Here is a 20,941-nt window from a genome sequence, read left to right on the forward strand (position 1 = left end):
GTATGATGAACTTTATATTCTGTTATTATCCAGAGTCTTTTGCAAGGTGTGTAAGGCTACTCATTGTTTATCTACTTTTTGCCTTTCCAAGTTCATCTCCTGTCGTCATCTCTTTGTTTCAGCCTGTGCCAGACTACTTCTTACTATCCTTACCCACGACGTTTGCTTAATGTTATATTGCTAATACTTAGTAGAGTACCTAGTACATAGTTTTTGTATCCAGTAAATGCTTATTGAATAAAAGAATGATGAATGAATGGTTTATTTTGAATGAATAAATAAATAAGAATTTTTTTCTAGCTGACCATGTCAAAGAAAATACAGTCCTTTGTAGAAAATATTCTTTTGGTGGAGAATAAAATATTACCTACCCTCATGCTTAGTAAGAAGTTGTCTTTTTTTTTTTGTTTATGTTGAAAGGCTTATTGTTATACTTTTTCTAACTTCTCTAAAATGTTTCCATCTTATAATATTCTACAAGTAATGTAAAATTCTGTATTCTTTACATCACTTCTTATTGTTCAGTGCTGAGAGCCATAGACAGTAAGAGATTGAATTGAATAAGTGATTTAAAAGATATAAAATATTTTTAAAGTTTGTTTTTTTCTATGGATTTGCTTTGTTATTAAAAATAGTGATTATTAAAATTCAATATGAAATTTTCTGGGTTTTGATCATATTCTTCTGAACTTTTATGCTTTGCTATTTTCTTTTTCTTGTTACCCTTGTCTCATTTATTATACATGTTTCATTCCCTTTTAGCATAATTTTATTTCTATCAGAGTAAGAAAAGTTGAAATACTAATGAATGTCATTGGAAGATGACAGATTCTTCTCAGGAAGATGACAGCATGTGGAAAAAATTTCCTAATATTTTCTTTCTTTCTTTCTTTCTTTGTTTTTTCCTTTTTCATTTTAGAGCTCCTCATCTGGGTAGAGAACTGGTGTGCAAAGAGAGTAAGAAAACGTTTAAAGCCACAATAGCCATGAGCCAGGAATTTCCCTTGGGAATTGAGTCGTAAGTTTGTTATTAACTGCACAAGTTTATGAAAGAAGCTATTAAACTCTAAAGGCTATAATAATGTTGGCATCTGAGTGGTGCATTTGAGGCCTTTGAAATGTAAAAGCAAATAGCCATTGCTTTGACAGTGTGTCGTGCTCCCTTCTAGAAATTTTCCAGCTCACAAAATATTAACATTTTAATTATTTTAACCAGATAAATTTTCAAATAATTATTTTTTAATTACAAATGTAATACATGAATACATGCTTATTGTAAAAAACTAACAGTTTGGAAGTTTATAGAATAAAAATGGCAGTTTTCTTTCGCCTCAGGTAAATAACAGGTAAATAACTGCTGTATTTTTGTCTAGATTTTTTCTGTGTTTTTTTTTAGAATTTTTATAAAAATGGGGAACAGTCTACATTTTGTTCTGTTCCTTTTTTTCTTTTAAAAGTGAGTTATCTTGGAGTTCTTACAATAAGTACATTATTATCTATCTCTTTCTTCTTTCCTTGGTATTTTATAGTATTGATGTACTGCCATTTATTTTATCATCCCCCTACTGATAAACATTTTAATTATTTGTAGTTTGTCACCCTTATAAACAGTACTCCTGGAGTACTTGAATATATCCTTCCAAACCTGTATTCATCAGATGCTCATTAAAAAAAATCGATTTGGAGAGATGGGTGGAATGGGAGGTGGGTAGCTAGAGCCGATTCTGACAGAACTGTACCTTTCGGCTTCTCACTAAAGTAGGGGATGAATTGAAGTCCTAGGCTTTCCTTTGTAGATCCTTCCACTTTCAGTCTGGCCTAATACATTAAAAAAACAATTCTCATGGAAAAGAGCAGGACCCTTCTTTTCTACAAATTCTATGCACATCTCATACTCCTCAATAGCCAAGCTTTGGAAGAGTAGATAGAATTTGGTATACAGTCCTCAAGTTATTGATCAAAGAGGGAAATAAATAAATAGTTCTCAGAAGATGCAGGAAGGGAATTAGCCATACATACAAATCTGCATAATTTATCATATCTTGGACCCAAATGACTCCAAGATGCACCAGATATATACTCTAATGAAGAAGAATAATGTAGCAAATTATAGATGCTCTCAATTTTAGGAGTTATCCCAATTTCAGAGATGTTAATATGTGAAAAAAAAAATGGGTATTTTAGAATTTATAAAATGTGGAATTATAGCCATTCCCCCTGCAAAAAGTAAAATAAGGAATATAGATAGCATGTAAAAGCCAGAAAAAGAACTCATTCTAGAATAAAATATAAGTCAAAGAACAGAACAAAATTCTTTGTAAATACTATAGGAAAACATAAAAAGAACATGAAATTGGTAAACTAGATCACTCTAAGATGAGATGCTAAGACAATAGAATGAAATGAAAAGGAGATTGTAAAGCTAAGGAAATAAATTTAGCACTATTGCAAAACAAATACATTAGAAACAACAATAAACAGGATAGATGTGACCAAAAATTAAATTTTTATAGCGTATAGTGAATCCAGTGAAAGAAGAGGTTAAAGAAATTTGAGAAGTAATATTTATGGAGGAGAGTGGTTCAATATAAGGATCATTGCTGTTCCACTTAAATAGAAAGCCTCCAAAATGTAAACAAAATAGTATTCAAAATATGATAGAAGAAAAGAAAATTTCTCTGTATGGAAGAACTAAATCTGTAGCCTAACATTAGGCTCCAAGAAAAATTGATAGAGAAGGATTAGTAACAATGATTATATTGATTAAACTATTATATTTCAATTGTAAATAGAGAGCTCTAAAGGCATTCAGGCGAAAAAGGGTAAAAAACAACCTGGCCTTACATTTTTTCACATCTTGACATTGCTGAGGCAAAGAAAGTGTGATCTGATAGTATATCTAGGTAAGATGTCATTTACATATCAAGGCAATTGAAAAGGACACAGAAGAATTCAATAAATATAGCAGCCATGGGCCTTTTTTGAAAGAAAAATACTACTACTTGAAAATGAAATTCATCCAACCAAAGGATAAAAGAAGTTATAGTATAATGACTAACATAATACTGAATGCTAAGACACCTCGTGAAATTGTAGTTAAGAGGGAAAGATTATAAACTGAAATTTTATGCCAGTCGGATTTCCCTTTAGTATGTAAAAAAGAAACACTCAGTTATCAAATCTATAAGAAATTAAGGAATAATAAGTACATAAGAGCCCTTCACACACACAAAATTGACAGTGAAATTCAGGCGTCCAAACAGTGAGGCTAATTAAAGAACTTGGGAATTTGTAGACTTCAGGAAGAAGACTAGTGTAAGCCTTGAATCTGCTGAAATAGAGATCTAAAATCAACAACTGTGGAAATTATGGCTGCCCAATAAAATGTGAAAGTTGGGCTTCCCTGGTGGTGCAGTGGTTGAGAGTCTGCCTGCCAATGCAGGGGACACGGGTTCGAGCCCTGGTCTGGGAAGATCCCACATGCCGCGGAGCAACTGGGCCCATGAGCCACAACTACTGAGCCTGCGTGTCTGGAGCCTGTGCTCTGCAACAAGAGAGGCCGCGATAGTGAGAGGCCCGCGCACCGCGATGAAGAGTGGCCCCCGCTCACCGCAACTAGAGAAAGCCCTCGCACAGAAACGAAGACCCAACACAGCCAAGAATAAATAAATAAATAAATTTAAAAAAAATGTGAAAGTTATAAACTTTGACACAGTGAAAGGAATAATAAAACAAAAAATCAGGAGGTAGAAGGAGGTGTCATTTTCTCATCTTTAATATCTGGAAGTCAGTAATACTGTGTAAGTTTGAAGCATGTAGTTATAAAACAACATAAAGACACAATGAAATCAATTTGAAAAATATTTTTCTCCTTCCATTTTTCAGATTATTGAATGTTTTGGAAGTAATAGCTCCCTTCAAGCACTTTAATAAGCTTAGAGAATTTGTTCAGATGAAGCTTCCTCCAGGCTTTCCTGTAAAACTAGGTAAGAGAAAAATTTTCATGTACGTTCAGTGTCTATTAGAAATATGGAGCTGTTTACTAACATTTAAGAAGAAGAAATATGCTTTGAAGGAAAATGGATTTCCTAGTTTATATTTTTATATGGTTTTTCTGTAATTACATGCATTGATATTCATGTTTTGTCAAATATATAAAGTTCCTGATGAAAACTCTAATTCTACTTGATTTAAATCAAATGTAAGGGATATGCAAATACTTCATTCAAGAGGGTGTGGGTGAATTATGATGCACTGTGATAATGCTTTAATGCGAAATATAGGGAGACTGGATTTTAGCCCAAATTTTCAGCAGACTCTGAGTTTCTGAATAGTGGGAATGTTTCTGTTGTCAACAGTCATTATTCAGGGATACAGTAATACTCATTACACTTTATTTTTCAGTCTTAAATGTGTAAACTTAATTTCATTTTAAACAATGATCTTTCAAAACAGTATAAACTCTCATTTTCGTATATATTTATCTTCTTAACTATATTAGAAAACTGGGAGCAAGAGGCTATTTACAGGTTCTTTAGGAGTTGAGGCTTAGATTTAGCATTGATTTAAGCTCCAGGAGGGCCTTCAATACCATCCATTGATCCAGCCACCAAATATTTAATCAGTGCCTGCTGTGTACTGGACCCTTTTCTATGGGGGGGATGAGAGACAGCAAAAAGCCCCTGCCCTTTTGGTGTTTACATTATGGATGGGGTGGGGGGATATTATATAATAATATAACTTTTATATAATTCCTCTGATATATTTTATATTGTTTCACTCAATATTACTGAAACCACATCTCAGAATAATTAGGCCAAAATGCTTTACTCCCAGAAGTAATGCTTTTATTACTAAAATTAAACTCGACCTTCTCAACTTTCCAAATTTGGGAATACATTTTGTGAATTAAAATTGATTTTAAAACATGTTCTAACTATGTCATTCTAGATTCCCTTTGTGATGTAAAAGCACTGGGAACCCAGTGTCTACTTGAGTAAACCAGTGATAAGATTCTAGGCAGAAACTGTTAGAAAACTAAATCTGAGTGTTTGAGCTGTGGATCATTACATGAGTATTTCTGCAGAAGCTTAAAATCCCACTGTAATTGTCTATAGCCAGAAAATAGTTCAAGCATTGGACTCTCTTCTATATACTGTATTTAAAGGGCACAGTGACAAACTAGAATAGAGGGTAGGGATTAAATATGTGAAACTATTACTGTATTCACATTTTTTAAAGTCCCAAACACAAATCAAACCTCACAAGTTTTTTTATGAAAAAGAAATACTTTGATTATATAGAAAGGAAAAAAGTCTACAATACATTTTTGCAGGCATTTCTCTGATATAGAGCCATATTAACAAGGGATTTATAATTTTTTGCTTGTATACTTATTGGGAATTTGCTTACCTCTGTCTCTCTTGTCTCTTTGTCCTTCTTTCAAAATGACCCTATAAAACTCCAGTCCTACATCAGTTTAATCTTCAGTCATTTCTGTTTCTATATTTAGGCTAGAAGGTACAATTGAGGGGAAAAATTTGGGTATTGTTAACACAATTACATGTTTTCAAAAGAAGCCAGAGCTTTAAATGCTGATTTTGAATGATCTTTTCTCTGATTTGCTGCTTCCCTCATTCTGCTTTCAAAGGCTAAATTTGAACCTCCTTCACCAGTCCCCATCCCCATCCCCCCACTACTTCCTCCCACAATCTAAGCAGATGAATTTTGTTTTCTTAGTTACAAAAAAAAGCCATCAGAAATGAGACCTCCCTCATTACTCCCAACTTCTCATACAAACTTTTCTGCCCCAAGCCCTATCTTTTCCTCCATCTTTTCTATCTCAGTGGAAGTGGTGTCCCTTTTCTTAGCTTGATTATTCTCTTCATTTGTACTGTGGATCTGTTCTCCTCCCCGCATTTTTAAAAAGCTTGCTCTATCAGTTTCCCCATATTTCTCCTTTATCTTCCAACTCCTTCTGTACAGCCTTTTTCCTCTTAGCTGTTAGGCTCTGTTCAGGTCTTTCTCCTTTTAAAGTTAAACCAATTAAAGGTCTTTCTCCTTTTAAAATTCACCCAATCTAGGGAGTTCCTTGGTGGCCTAGTGGTTAGGATTCTGGGCTTTCATTGCTGTGGCCCGGGTTCAGTCCCTGGTTGGGGAACTGAGATCCTGCAAGCTGCACGGTATGGCCCCCCCAGAAAAAAAGTCAGGCCCAGGGAGGTGAGGAGAAGATGGCCAAACTTCAGAAATAAAATTCAACCAATCTAATGAAACAATCCCTTTAGCTCCACCCTACCCAGCCCTTGCCTTTAATCTTTGCTTTTCATAGCCAAGTTGCTTGAAAGTCTACTTTTATCTCTCCATTCTTTCTTTCTATTTATAGTTATATTATAAATAGGGGAAGGTGAAAGGAGATAAAGGGAGGCAAAATTTTTCTACTTCACTTGAATTGCTAATGTGATGACACCAGGCGCCTATGATAAATTAGTTATATGTAATGTATACCTAGAGCAACCACTAAAGAAGGTGTACAAAGAGATATACTCAAAAACACTATAGATAAATAAAAATAAAATTCTAAAAATTAGTCATGTTGGGACTTCCCGGGTGGTCAGGTGGTTAACACTCTGCGCTTCCACTGCAGGGGGCACAGGTTCGATCCCTGGTTAGGGACGTTCCACATGCTATGCGGTGCAGCCAAATAAATAAATAAATAAATAGATAGATAGATAGATAAATAAATACATAAATGTCATGTAACCTACAGGAAGGCAAGAAAAAGAAAAATATATAAAAAAAGAGAGACAACAAGCAAAAAAACAAAAAATGAAACAGCAGACTTAAGTCTTAAGTATATAAATAATTCCATTAAGTATAAATAGTCTAAATAGAACATTTAAAAGATATAGATTGGAAAAACAGATTAAAAAAACATGACTCTACTACATGCTATCTTCAAGAAACTCTCTTCAAATATGATATTGACAAGTTGAAAGTGAAAGGATGGAAAAAGATATATCATGCAAACATTAATCAAAGGATAACAGGACTACCTAAAGTAGATTTCAGAGCAAAGAAAACTACCGGGGTGCGGGGGGCATTATATAACGATAAAGGAGTCAATCCATGAAGAAGAATAGCAATCTTAAATGTGTATACCAAACAACAGAGCTGCAGGATAAGTGAAGCAAAAACTGAAAGAAATGAAAGGAAAAATAGATTTTCAATTATAATTAGAGTCTTCAGCACCCTTCTCTCAACAGGTGATACAACAACTTGAAAGAAAATGAGCAAGGATATTCTAGAACATCTCGACAACCCCATAAACCAAAGTACCTAATTGGCATTTATAGAACAGTTTACCCAACATCAGCAGAATACACATTTTTTTTCAAGTACTCATGGAACATATACCAAGATAGGCCATATCTTGGGCTATAAAACAAACCTTAATAATTGAAAAACAATCACAGTAGAATCAAACTAGAAATTAATAATAGAAAGATAACGAGACTTTCCAGTTTGTGATATTTTGTTATGCACTTTTCTAAATAATTTAAAGGTCAATGGTGAAATCTCAAGGGAAAAGAATATATTGAGCTGGATGAAAGTAAAATTACAAATATCAAAATTTGTATAATATAGCTAAAGTCATGCTGAGAGGGAAATTTATAGCACTAAATGCATACATTACAAAAAGAGAAAAAGTCTTAAATCAATAATCTAACCTCCTACTTCAAGAAGTTAGAAGAACATATAAACCCAAAGCAAGCAGAAGGAAGGAAATAATAAAGAGTAGAAATAAATGAAAGAGAAAACAGAGAATAGAGAAAGTCAGTGATGCAAAGAGCTGGTCCTTTGAAAAGAGTGATGAAGTCAACAAATCTGTAGCAAGACAGATAAAGAGAGAATGAAACAGGATAGCATGACAGATCTTGCAGAAATCAAAAGGATAGTAAGTGTAATAATGAATGCAAGGGAAAAAAAGGCATTCAGAGTAGAAAGGAAGAAATAAAATCTTCTCTATTTGCAAATGACATGATTCTATGAGTTGAATCCCAAAGGTTCTAGAAACAAACTAGAGTTAATGCATTCTGCAAGATGGCAGGATAAAAGTTAAACATACAAGAATTAGTAATGGGCTTCCCTGGTGGCGCAGTGTTTGAGAATCTGCCTGCCAATGCAGGGGACACAGGTTCGAGCCCTGGTCTGGGAAGATCCCACATGCCGCGGAGCAACTAAGCCCGTGAGCCACAACTACTGAGCCTGCGCGTCTGGAGCCTGTGCTCCGCAACAAGAGAGGCCACGACAGTGAGAGGCCTGTGCACCGCGATGAAGAGTGGCCCCTACTCGCCGCAACTAGAGAAAGCCCTCGCACAGAAACGAAGACCCAACACAGCTAAAAATAAATAAATAAATTTTTAAAAAAATAAAAGAATCAGTAATATTTCTGTATATTAGCATTGAACACACTGACACCAAAATTAAATATTTTTTATGATTGCGTAAAAAAGGAAATAGATGTAAATTTAACAAAACATTTACAGTACTTGTATGCAGAAAATTATAGAACACTGATGAAAGAAATAAAAGAAGATCTAAACAAAAGTAGAGACATAACGATGCTCATGGATTGGAAGATTCAACATAGGAAAGATGTTAATTCTCCCCAAAGAGATAGATGGGTTTAACACAATTCTTATCACAATCCCAGCCATATTTTTTTTGTAGACTGAGAAAAGATTATTTTAAAACTTACATGGGATGGCAAAGAAACTAGAATATCTATATTAGTTTTCAAGGGCTGCATAACAGAATACCACAAACTGTGAGTGGCTTAAACAATAGAAATTTATTGTCTCAGTTCTGGAGATTAGAAATCTGAGATCAGGGTGTCAGCTGGGTTAGCTCCTTCTGCAGGCTATGAGAGGAAATCTGTTTCATGGCCCTCCTCTAACTTCTGGTGATGTTATTTGGCTTGTAGAAGCATCACTCCAATCTTTGCCTTCATCTTCACATGGTGTTCTTTTCCTGTACTTGTGTCTTCGAATTTCCCCTTTTTGTAAGGACACTAGCCATTGGGTTAGGGACCACTCTAATGATTCTTAATTTGATTACTTCTGCAAAGACCCTGTCTCAAAAAACAGTCACATTCTTAGGTTCTGGGGGTTAGGACTAGAATAGATCTTATTTGGAGGGGAAAGAATGTGACTCAGAACAATAGCCAAAACAATTTTGAAAAAGAATGAAGTGTGAGTAATCAGTCTACTCAATTTCAGTATTTACTGTATAGCTATAGTAATCAAGACTGTATGGTATTGGTTGAGATATAAACATATAAGTCAACATAAGAAAAGAGAATCCAAACATAGATTCTTATAAATATGCTCAACTGATTTTTGATAAAGGTACAAAAGTAGTTCAGTGGAGGAAAGATAGCCTTTTCAACAAATGATACTGGAGCAATTAGACATGCAAAGGCAAAAAAAATGAAACTCCACCTTAATCCTACAGCTTATACAAAAATTAACTGAAAATGAATCATGGACTTAAATTTAAACGTAAAATAAAACAATAAAACTTAGGAAATAAACTTAGAAGAAATTCTTAGGGATCTGGGTTTAAGCAAAGAGTTCTTAGACTTCACACCACAGCATGACCCACAGAAGAAAAAAAATCAATGAATCGGACTTCTTCAAAAGTAAAAAAACTCTGCTCTGTGAAAGACCCAGTTAAGAGTAAAAAAACACAAGAAGGCTTAAAACTCATCAGTAACAAAATAAACAAGCCAGTTAGAAAAGAGCAAAAGACACAAAAAGACATTTCACCAGAGAGGATATATAAATGGAAAATAAGCACAAAAACAGTGTTGAGAATCATTAGCCATTAGGGAAGTGCAAATTAAAACCACAGTGAGATACCATTACATGCACCTAACAGAATGGCTAAAATAAAACATGGTGACAACTCCAAATGTTTGTGCAGATGTGGAAAAACGGGATTGCTCATACATTGCTGGTGGTTATGTAACATGGTACAGCCACCCTGGAAAACATTTTAGCCGTTTCTTAAAAAAAAACAAACAACTAACCACCCAACTTCCATGTGATCAGTCAGTTGCATTCCTAGGCATTTATCGCCGAAAAATAAAGATATGTTCACACAAAAACCTGTATACAAAAATAAGTTTGTAATAGCCTCAAGCTAGAAACAACCCAGCTGCTCCATGCAGATTCTCTTCATCTCTTCCACTCTGTGTTCATTATTGATGTTCACATCGTTAAGTCTGCTGGACACTTTTCTGTTATCTGACTTAATCTCTCCAAGATTTCATTCTTTCTGTGGAGTCCTTGTCCCAGTGAAAGCTGGTAGTTTCTCTTCAGATTTCCTCGCACTTCTTTGATAGAGTTCTCTCTCTTGATCTTCTTCCTGCCTCTCTGACTGCTCCTTCTGGAGCACATCCCTCCTATTACTTTTGTCACCCTACATTATATTCTTATTACATCTGCCTAAACTTAAGCCAGAACATGTTACTACTATGCTCACAACCATCCACTGGCTTTCCATCTCATCCAGAGTAAAAGCCAAAGACTTTTTCTTGACCTAAACCCCGCTTGATCTGGCTGCCTATTTCTTCTCAAACCTCATCTTCTGCTGATCTTTCCCGTACTCATTTGGCTGTAGCCACACTGATCTCCTAGCTGTTCCCAGAATAAACCATACACTTTCATTTTAGGGCTTTTTTACTTATTCCCTCTACCTGGAATTTTCTTCCTCTAGGCAACTGTGTAGTTTGTTCTTATGTCAGGTGTTTGCTGAAAGGTCACTTTATTGAGGTTTTCCTTTGAACCCTAATCAAGAGCTCTTACCCTCAACACTGAAACTCCCTATCCCCCTACTTGCTTTATTTTTGCCTACATACTTAGTCACAATTATTTTTTACCTATTTGTGGTTTGTATCTCCCAACCAGAATGTAATCTCCATAAATGCATGATTTGTTTTCTACTGTTTCCTGGTGTATATCCAATGCCTAGAACAAGGGTCATCAAGGTCATCAAACTCTTTCTGAAAGATAGTAAATATTTTAGACTTTACAGGCCATATGGTTTCTGTCACAACTATTCAACTCTTGTTGGAGAATGAAAACAGCCATAGACAATAAGTAAACCACATGTTCCAATAAAACTTTACTATGGACAGTGAAGTTTGAATTTCATGTAATTTTATCTGCATGAAACATTATTCTTTGTGTTTTTTTAAAAAACTACTAAATTATGTAAAATTTTTTCTTAGCCCACAGGCCTTACAAAAAAAGGCCAGGCAACAGGCCTTAGTTCGCTGACCTCTGAATTAGAACAGCATCTTTACTTAATAAGCACAAATGAATGATCTTTTCCACCAGAAATAACTGGAAACTCTGTAATCCTTATGTTGATTTCTTTAAGTTTTTTTTTTTTTTTTTAAATGAGAATATTACTTTCTGCAATAGAATACTAGGCTTGTAACAGTCAGCCTTAGTTTATGGTATGCCTTTATTCTAGGCAGACATTCAACTTAGCTTTCACAGAATGATTTCAGAGTTTTAAGGAACCTTTAGAGTTTATTTTGTAGATGAAATCCTTGAGTCTCATAAATTAAATGATGTGTAGGAATCAGAATCCAGGTTTTACAATTTGTGTTCTTTCCAATAAATCGTATTAGGAATAAAACTGCAGAGTGATTAAAGTATTTGGCCATTTTTGATGTCAGATTTCACTCATAATTTCAGCTAGAAATGTATTTTATTTAGAAGAATATTAGGCTGTGGTGGTATGATGTTACTCCAATTCTGATGAGATTATTTTTATCCCATATATTTAAGTGATGGATTGTTTTATAGTGTTTTAAAACAAAAAAGGATGAATGTATTTCATTTGTATTAAATGAAAAAAAAATCAGCTCAGATTCAGAGTATATACACTGCAATCTGAAGAAAAGATATCAGAATGCAAAAAGTACAAATGTAGCCATCCCTTTGCCCCAAGAAAAAATAGTCTAGTGGAATCTGCCATCATAGTGCTAAGACTGGGAAGCAGTGGGACCTTGAGTTTTTGATGTAATTCTTGATGCCTTGGTGTCTTTCTCTCCTCACAAGTAGCCAAACTCTTCCTGCAAACACACATACTCAATATTAGACGTGTATTAGGATTTGTCTGGTCCTTGAATAACACTTTTTTACATTTTAAGGAGTATAGATATCTCTAATAGTATTTCATCGTCTATAAATAGGTTACCATTTCATTTTACAGTGTTATCATTGATTGTCCTCTCTAGATATACCCGTGTTTCCTACGATCACAGCCACTGTGACTTTTCAGGAGTTTCGATATGATGAATTTGATGGCTCCATCTTTACCATACCTGAAGACTACAAGGAAGACCCAAGCCGTTTTCCTGATCTTTAACTGACACAGAAAATGATGCCATTCAACCAAGGAAAGCTAGAGAATGCAGAGACCCCAGAAGTGAATTCAAATGGAAGGGACAAATGTTTTCATCGAAGAAAAGGGAATTATGTTGGATCGACACATCAGTGATATGATATAATGAAATGGGCCTCTAATAAGAATTCCAGCAAGTTTCCTGATGTGCCATTTTCAGTCTTTTTAAAAATATACATATTATAAGTGTAATAGTTTGACACCTTAATGACCCCAAGTCCTTCTTATGTAAAACAGCTATGAGTGCTGTGATTTGTTTTTAAAAATTTTTACACTTCTTGTTGAAATATATATGCATATAAATATATCTATATCTATATCTAAAACACTCCTGGACCATTAACATAAATTAAATGTCTTAAGAGATATGAAGCCCTTTTAAACTTGTCATCTTATATTCAAGGTGACCTTTATAAATATTCCTTCAAGCTTTGTTTTCATAAAATGTAAAGTATGTAACATTATGTATAGTACAGTAATTGAATGTTTGTTCAATATAATGAACTAGAAGGAATGCAGTTTTCTGTAGCTGAATGAACCAAATGGTAACCATTAAACAATTGCATTTATATGTTGCAATACACTTCAGAAGGAGCATTCTCTCTGCAGGGAATAAGGTACCTCCTTTAGCACCTTAGTGCAATTCATTGTGGTGCTATTTGTTTTTACCTGAATTCTTTCTTCAATGGAAAATGTTTGTTAATAATCTTCCTTTCATAGAAACTTTTTTTTTTCTAAACTTGAGTTTAAAAGTCCTTTTTGTGTTCATGATAAGCATGCTTAAAGATATTCTTCTTCCAAATCTGAGCACTTTAAAAAAATTCCAAATTTTTAAACTTGCTTCCTAATAAGTGCACATCATTCTGATTATTTTGTTTTTAGTGGAATATGGATGCATTTGTGTCAGTTTTAAAAACAATCCACATATTTTGGGCATCCCTACATATTTAATGCTTTCAAAATAAGGTAAAAACATTTTATATGCTAATAGAATATATTTGTTACAAGTTAAATTCCAGAAACATACACAAGATTGACAATTCCTACTGTTTATTTTTTTAAGTAAGTCACAAGAAAATATTTATTGATTTTAATTATCTCCAAAGTGTTAAAATCATGCATTATTCATTTTTGCACATAAAATTTTTCATACTTATTCCAAGATGGTTTGAAGGTCCAAGAATGACAATAAATTAGGGAGAATAATGTATAACAGTCATAAAATGTTATGTTGTATTAAAGAGCTTAGCTAAAGAAATGTTTTTTAAATGTATCTTGAAAAATGTGTCAGAATGCATCTGTCAAGTTTTTTAGAGTGACCAGTAACTTTTTTCAGGATTTTAAATAATTTGAATGTTTAGAGACCTTTATTGAAGAGATGACTTAAAAATCCGAAGCATCAACTATAAGAAAAATTTTGTAATAAACATCTTTAAAGCTGCATCTTCCATGCTGGTACATACTACATTGCATATGTTGACATTTTATTAAATACATTTTATAATGAAGAAAAATAATCATAGTTAAAAATTCAAAGACCAGTTTCTACCTTACGTGGGTCTGTTGAATTTTGTGGAAAGGGTGGGTAAACCAAGACTAGTTTTATTAAATAGAAGTTGATCCCTATTATTTTGGGAATGTTTGTTGGACTTAGAGATTCTATTATCCTGTCAATGATTATATGAGGTTTGAGATACTGAAAGGCAATGATCACTGTTGCTTTTAGGCTCCCTTACTTTGTGGGAATATGGTATACTTTCAGGAATATACTGCAGACTCTTTTTGTAATTCAGTGGGGAAAAAACATGGTAAATTGCAGCTTGGGATTTATCAATTTCCTAAAAGCTATGACTGTTTTGCTGGGGTACACTGGAGGTAGGAAGACTACTGAAAACTTTTGCACTTGAATTTTGTTTTTAACTTTTTCTTTCATAAAGAATAGTAGAGATTATCCATTCCAAAATGTCTTTTATCTGATCACAAAGGACAAGCAAATGTCAGTATCTCTTATGATGGTAAAAATAGGAGTTATTTAATGCAAATAAACTTTTCACAGTATTAGACTTTTCAAAATGTGCCTTTTAATACAGCTAATGAATGAAGCTATATGCCGTGTTTCAAGTAAGTAGATAAAAACGCTATATATTTTGATACTCTTACATGGTAATCTAGATTTTGTAATGTAGGTTCATAAAATTCTCTTTGCCTTCCATTTGTGACTGAAAAAATTGTTTAAAATTGGGGGGCTATAAAATGGTTACCTTAAATGGCCGTTTAGAAATGTTCAGTATATCCTGCCACCAGTATGCTTTCAAAAGAATATGGGATTCTTATCTTAAAGAAAATTCCCTAGAGACAGTTTGCCTGTCTAGACATTCATGTACAGAAAATGATCAAGCTTCATAAAAAGGGAGGCATAAAGCTGATGCTCTTATTATTGTGAGTATAGCTACATACAATTGTCTAGACATGAACACATTTCAGAGAAGCTGATAGCCAACAGAAGCTGAGAAACTATTCAGTTTTTCTCCTGTTTAGAACTGGTATTGAGCCCCACTCACACTAATAAAAATATGTTTTCATAGTGTTTGTTGTTCATGCACAGCTTATCATTCACATCTTGGGGAAGGGTGGTGAATAATGAGTGCTTAAGTGAAATTTCTCCCTAGTTTTCACTAAGCCTAAAGCAGACAAAGAGCTTGTTTCGAGGCCACAAAAGGACTAAAGAAAATACTGAATTAAGAAAATCCTGAGTTCCTTTTGCTGTTAACTTTTGTCACAATATGTTTGAGAAAAAGTTGTAAAAAACGAGGTGAATTCAAAGTCCTACTTGTAGTATGCTAGCCTCTGAAATTGAGCAAATTACTTAGTATGGACACACTATGCCTTTGCTTAACTCCAGCAAAAGGTATCTTAACTGTGTTTTCCAAAATTAACAAAATGTATCCTTACCAAAGTTGCTATACTTGGGAACTTTCAAAGACAACTGACAGTGAAACTTAGATAAATGGACAGGAGGTATTAAATCACTTGTAAAGACATTAAAACTAAATTCGGTAAAAGCCCATCATTTGTATATTATAAATTAGCAAAAACTGCTTTTGTAAAGCATTTTATATCAGAAATCTGGGCCAATAGTATCTTAGAATGCCATCGAAAAATGTCATCTCAATAGCACACTTTTTAGATCATATGATCATCCTTGTAGTACTACCTAGTGATGAACTTTAAAAAAAAACTGTTAGAGCTCATTTTAGGAATAGTACTTCTGGCCATAATGGCACATATGGTACATGGAATTAGAATTTTCCTTTTGCCACAGCACCTAAAAAAACTGAAGCAAATTTCCTAAGGGTTTTAAAGAAAGGTATTTGGCAATCATTCCTGAATTTGCTCGTGTTTTGCAGGTGAAAATGATTAATTAGCCTAACGCAGAAACTTTGTGTAATATAAAAACACAAAAGTAAGATGCACTTGTACCTCCCACAGAATTCTTGGTCACTGAAGAAGGCTGACAGTGACTGGCGGGGATGTTTTAAGTAATGAATATAGGTAGTGTTAAGAATTTTGAAGAAGTGAAGCAGAAATTATGTAGTTCATACACGCTGTGGCTTATCTGCTTGGTCCTGCAGTTTCAGCCCATTCTTGTGGGTTCCAGCTTATGGTTCCAACTTCTTCTTACCCCTCTCAACTATCCTTCTTTTCTTGACTGCCTGTGGGCTTTAGTCTCCAGCATCAGATGCACAGCATAGACAACTTTGAGACTACTAAACCAGCTCCCACAATTAAGGTCAAATCTCCATCAACAAATCTTTTTGGGTCGTTCGGCTCCCTGGATTGAATGCTGACTGATTGATAAGAACAAAATTACATGATGCTAACCTACAGGATGCTTGTCTTCCGAGACTTGACATTTAACGCCTACTATAACCTTTAAGTATATTCTTAAGAATATTCCCACTAGCAAAGAATTAGCATGGTTCACACGTTTTGCTAAAGAATGTCTAAATGAATTTTACATATACTTTGATATTATGAAATGAAAATGGGAAAATAAAACTAAGTAAAACAGACTCAAAATCAACAACTCCAGAATTAGTCTCATTTAAAAACTACCTCTGCTAATAAACCCTTAGTAGCATATTCTGATGCTCTTTAAAAGTATCAGTAGAGTTTCCATATTTAAACACAACTACATGTGCTTGATTAGAGAAAATATTTTAGATAGGACAGGAGTGAAATGCACCAGCTAGATTTGAGACAAAAGGAACAGAAATCTCAATTCCAGTTTAAAAGATGTCTATCAATCTTCAAACAGCATAGACCACTTAATCTGGTGCCCAAGTGAAGAAAGTGGTATTGTTTTGCCAGAGGAAAAGTAGGCTTGTACAGGCTATATGACACTGAGAGCAGAACATCAGTTTTAAAATGCAACTCCAAGGTGAATGTAAAATTAGTTTTCACTGTTCTAGTAGAAGCCCAGTTTGTCTTTCTTCCCTAAGTAACTAATATTCTTCTACCTTCCACATAGAATCACTACCAGGGAGCTTATTATCCAAAACCTATATTCACAAAACTGTAAAGGGAAACATAGCCATATCTGCATGCAATTTTAATGCTTTTGCTAAAACGTTACCCCAAACTAAATTTTCATACAGTTTTGAAAAGCTCCATAATTAAATAGCAGGTACCATTTACTGACCCAGGCACACAGGGCTACATTTTTTTCTACCAACTACTTTACAAGGTAGATATCACTCCCATTTTACAGATAGGAAAATGAAGGTAGGAAACACAGGTCTCCCACAGGTCTACCCAGCTGTAAATGAAGCTGAAATTCATGACTAGGCTCTTAAATAGCTACTACCTCATTCACTCATGAAGAATTTAAGCAAATAAATAGCACAAACATTTTTCTAACAAAACCACTTTTATTTTTTAATCATTTTCACTACCAAGTACAGAACAAAATTCAGTGTGGAGGCAGTGTTCACTTAATTTCGACTGGTTATGTGTTAAAGGCTTGTGTCCCGTGCAGCCCTACCTTTGTGCATAAATGTTCACTGAAAAATAACCTAAGTATAGACTCCCTTCACGACAGCATCTTAAGTTAGTGGTACTATTTTAAAGCCCAAAATTTCTTAATCCCTTTTGAGAAATTAGCATACTATATATTCAAAGACTACAAGTGAGGGAATAAAATTTGAGTAGTATTAGGCTTAACCAAGTGAAACTGCCAATATTTTACTTGTTTTTGACTTATAAAACCGACAATATCATATAGTTCAATCTTTAAATGTTTTTCTACTAAAATTTTTTGTAAGTTTAAAGAATGTCATTTGAGTTCAACTTCGTGTTTAAAAATGCAGTGATTTTTAGGACCATTACTAGAACATCTTACTCACTACAGACAAAATTCCCTTCCATAAAATCTTTAAAAAGTTACTACAAACTGTAAAAACAATGCTGGCTTATCTATACGGCATTTCAATTTTAAAAGTTAAAAAAAAAAAATTATACTCCAATTCGGATAAAAGCTACAATTCCAAGTCTCATTTTCCCCTTAATCCCAGCCACTCAAACACTACTCATTTCATAAATGAATAAATATACTATTTAGTATTGTACAGTAGATACATACCATTGAGTTTCTATACTATTCCAGAAAAGTATGTTTATATTCACCAAAAATATAAATTTACTAGATATAGGTGGGATCATTTGTTTATCCTAAAGTTCATTGCTTTACTCAACCCAAGTCCTACACCCAAAATATAAGAAAGAAAATTACACTTCGAAAAAGACTGTTTTAGATAGAAATTAAACTAATTTTGACAATTCTAATGGCAACTAATCACTACAGTGATGGATTCCATCTTACTACTATATTAAAATATGTGGACTGAAAGGAAAAAGAACTTGATATGTAAAATGAATGAGGTAAATGCCATACATTCAACAACGTAAATAAATACAAATACGGTTTTACAGGAACATAAACATAAGTTTAAGGGTTTTATTATCAAAGTCTTGTAAAACAATTTCAGAAACTGTACATCAACATGGCACAGACTGTAGCCTACTTTTGTTTTTACTGCACAAAAGTGAAGCTTGGAAACTCCTGTAAGAAAACAGTTGCCTAACTACTTTGCATTTAACATGGAATCACTGTGTGCATAAGATTACTACTGCAGTAACAGTAACACAAAATTTATTGGTTTTATACAACTCGAGATCAAATAAAAAGTACATTATCAAGTAGATTTGTCTTATTTTTAAAAGCATATGAAGGTCAATTTAAAATGCACTATCCCCCTTTTCCAACAATGAGATTAAAACAAATTAATAAAAGAGTGGACAACTGAAAATCAAGACAAGAGATAACTTTCTTTTACAGATGGACTTCAGGATAGGCAGATAACTTTCACTGATGTAGATGTTCAATAAATTATTTTAGGAAAAAAAATTCCCAAACACCTTATGAAAAAGTATACAACTCTACTTCAAAATATGCTATTTACTTACTGCCAAAGACAGTTTCATTTGAAATCTTGTTTCTGTACTTAAAGCCTAATTATAGCCATCAAAAAAGGTTAGTGCATATATAACCTTTCAAAGTTAAACAAAAGCCACAAAAATTTAGCCACAAGGCTTAAAGGATTATCTATTTCAAATGCTCATTTCCAGATGTAACTATAAGAATGTTAATTTGTCATGTCAACAAACAAGACCATAAGTAGATCCATCATGTTGGAGGATTTGAATGACATTTAGGATATTCCTGCCACAATTAACATGCAATCAGTGCATTCCCTACATGGCTCTATTACGGCAATGAATCAAATTCTAGAAATACTATAAGTGAACTTAATAAAGGAGATCATACAACATAAACAATCCATGCCTGCTGTAGATGCATGCAGCTTTTCATTTTTGTTATGAAGCAGCACCAGAATAGTAAAACTGCTTGTTTACTCAATCAGATTTCAACCTGTCAAGAACTGGTTACCCATGTATCATTTTTGTAAAAGCTTTTGGATGTAAATAACTAATATCAACATCAAGAGCTTTATAACCATTTATGACTCAGAGCTGTATACATCTAGATTTGAGATGAACAAATACAGCATTAAGAAATCACACAGAGGAATGACACTGATGCATGTATACAGGTGGATTCCCACAGAGGCAATATTCAGTCACTCATATCCATGTCTTCTTCATGATGATCATCGCCATTCACTTTGGATTCTCTTAGTGAATCACCAGTTCCCTTTTCCACAGAACATTCTTTTGCTTTAGGAGAAGCTGGCTCTGTCGGTTTCTTCTCCTCTTTCTTCTCTTTCTCGCTGTCATACCCCTGCTCCTCTTCATCGTAGTCCCGTGTAACCTGCTTTGCCAAGGAGAATAATAACAGTAAACGTCTTCACAGGAAAATCACTGCTTTAAAGTACCAGCAACACCCAAAACACCAAAATAAATTAGTTTGTAAACATACTTTTACATCTTTATCACTCTCTGATTTTCTTTCCCGTTCCTTTTCCTTATCTTTACTTTTCTTCTTCTTGCTTGTGGATCGTTCTCTTTCATCTCTGCTTCTTTCTTTGTCTTTATCTTTCTTCTTCTCCTTTTTATGTCTAGGATGACAGTAAAATGCTGACAAGATGCTTGAAACGAACTGCTCAAGAACTTTCACCATTAATTAAATAGGAATAAGTTTAAACTTGTTTTAGATGGCAAACTTGACCCACGTTCACTTGCCATAAAGAGGACAGCAAAGATCCAATTTCAAGTCACTCGATACAAGCTGTATATCAGTAATATAGGGGAGAAGACTATAACTTGATTACAGGTCTAAAATGCCCAATCCTAAACAGTGTTTATTATAACACAGTCTCAAGTCATGAAGAGAATATATCAGCACATTCTTAAGCATTTTAATTCCTGAAAAGGAAGAAAAACTCTAGGACAGTTCCTAAAAAACAGGACAGATTTAATAAAAGATTAATATTCTTACCTCCTAGGGGATGGTGAGCGAGACAATTTTCTTTTGGGAGACCTAGGCTTTTTAGGAGATCTTGTGCCACTTCTGCTTCTTCGTCGTCGTCTCTCTCTAGAACCACAAATGTGCAAACTAGACTTTAAAATACAGTATTATCCAAAAACTGCAGACACATCATAGCAGATGTGTCTATGATGGAGCTCCACTAGAAACAGAATTCTGACAACGAAAGACCCATTTTCAAATACTGTTTTGAGCCTAAGACGCAAATGAATACTAAAAAACTGCAATTCTTTTTTGCAAACTATGTGCCTTTCCTTTAATGCCCTCAAGAAAACCCTAATTTCTAGCAATACGTCTTAAAGACATTATGTCATCAAAACATTAGAAATGTTAAACTTGGGGAAAAACTGATTAACAAAAGTTCTAACTCAAGGAAAAACAGTCTGAAGTAAATTA

The 20,941-nt window shown here is 34.0% G+C and overlaps 2 protein-coding genes across 8 annotated transcripts in view; one reads left to right on the forward strand and one right to left on the reverse strand.

Moving 5' to 3' along the window:
- ANKRD13C (ankyrin repeat domain 13C) overlaps positions 1-18,029 on the forward strand; it is an 82,286-nt gene extending 64,257 nt beyond the window's left edge. For 2 of the 3 annotated variants that reach the window (XM_082358190.1, XM_082358192.1), the window contains exons 11-13: positions 920-1,018; positions 3,886-3,986; positions 12,314-18,029. In XM_082358190.1, coding sequence (XP_082214316.1) covers positions 920-1,018; positions 3,886-3,986; positions 12,314-12,444 — 331 coding nt within the window. In that variant the 3' untranslated portion in view covers positions 12,445-18,029. The remainder of the gene's footprint in view (positions 1-919; positions 1,019-3,885; positions 3,987-12,313) is intronic. The other variant, XM_082358191.1, reaches the window with a different exon arrangement.
- Positions 18,030-18,482: 453 nt separating this feature from the next.
- The window catches only part of SRSF11 (serine and arginine rich splicing factor 11), a 45,767-nt gene continuing 43,308 nt past the window's right edge, over positions 18,483-20,941 (reverse strand). For 2 of the 5 annotated variants that reach the window (XM_082358293.1, XM_082358294.1), the window contains exons 11-13: positions 20,498-20,614; positions 19,979-20,117; positions 18,483-19,873 (exon numbers count right to left, since the gene is read on the reverse strand). In XM_082358293.1, the coding sequence (XP_082214419.1) occupies positions 19,676-19,873; positions 19,979-20,117; positions 20,498-20,614 (454 nt within the window). In that variant the 3' untranslated portion in view covers positions 18,483-19,675. The remainder of the gene's footprint in view (positions 19,874-19,978; positions 20,118-20,497; positions 20,615-20,941) is intronic. The other 3 variants (XM_082358295.1, XM_082358297.1, XM_082358296.1) reach the window with 3 other exon arrangements.

The sequence above is a fragment of the Balaenoptera borealis genome, assembly GCF_965194805.1.
Source record: "Balaenoptera borealis genome assembly, chromosome: 1".
Classification (NCBI taxonomy): Eukaryota; Metazoa; Chordata; class Mammalia; order Artiodactyla; family Balaenopteridae; genus Balaenoptera; species Balaenoptera borealis.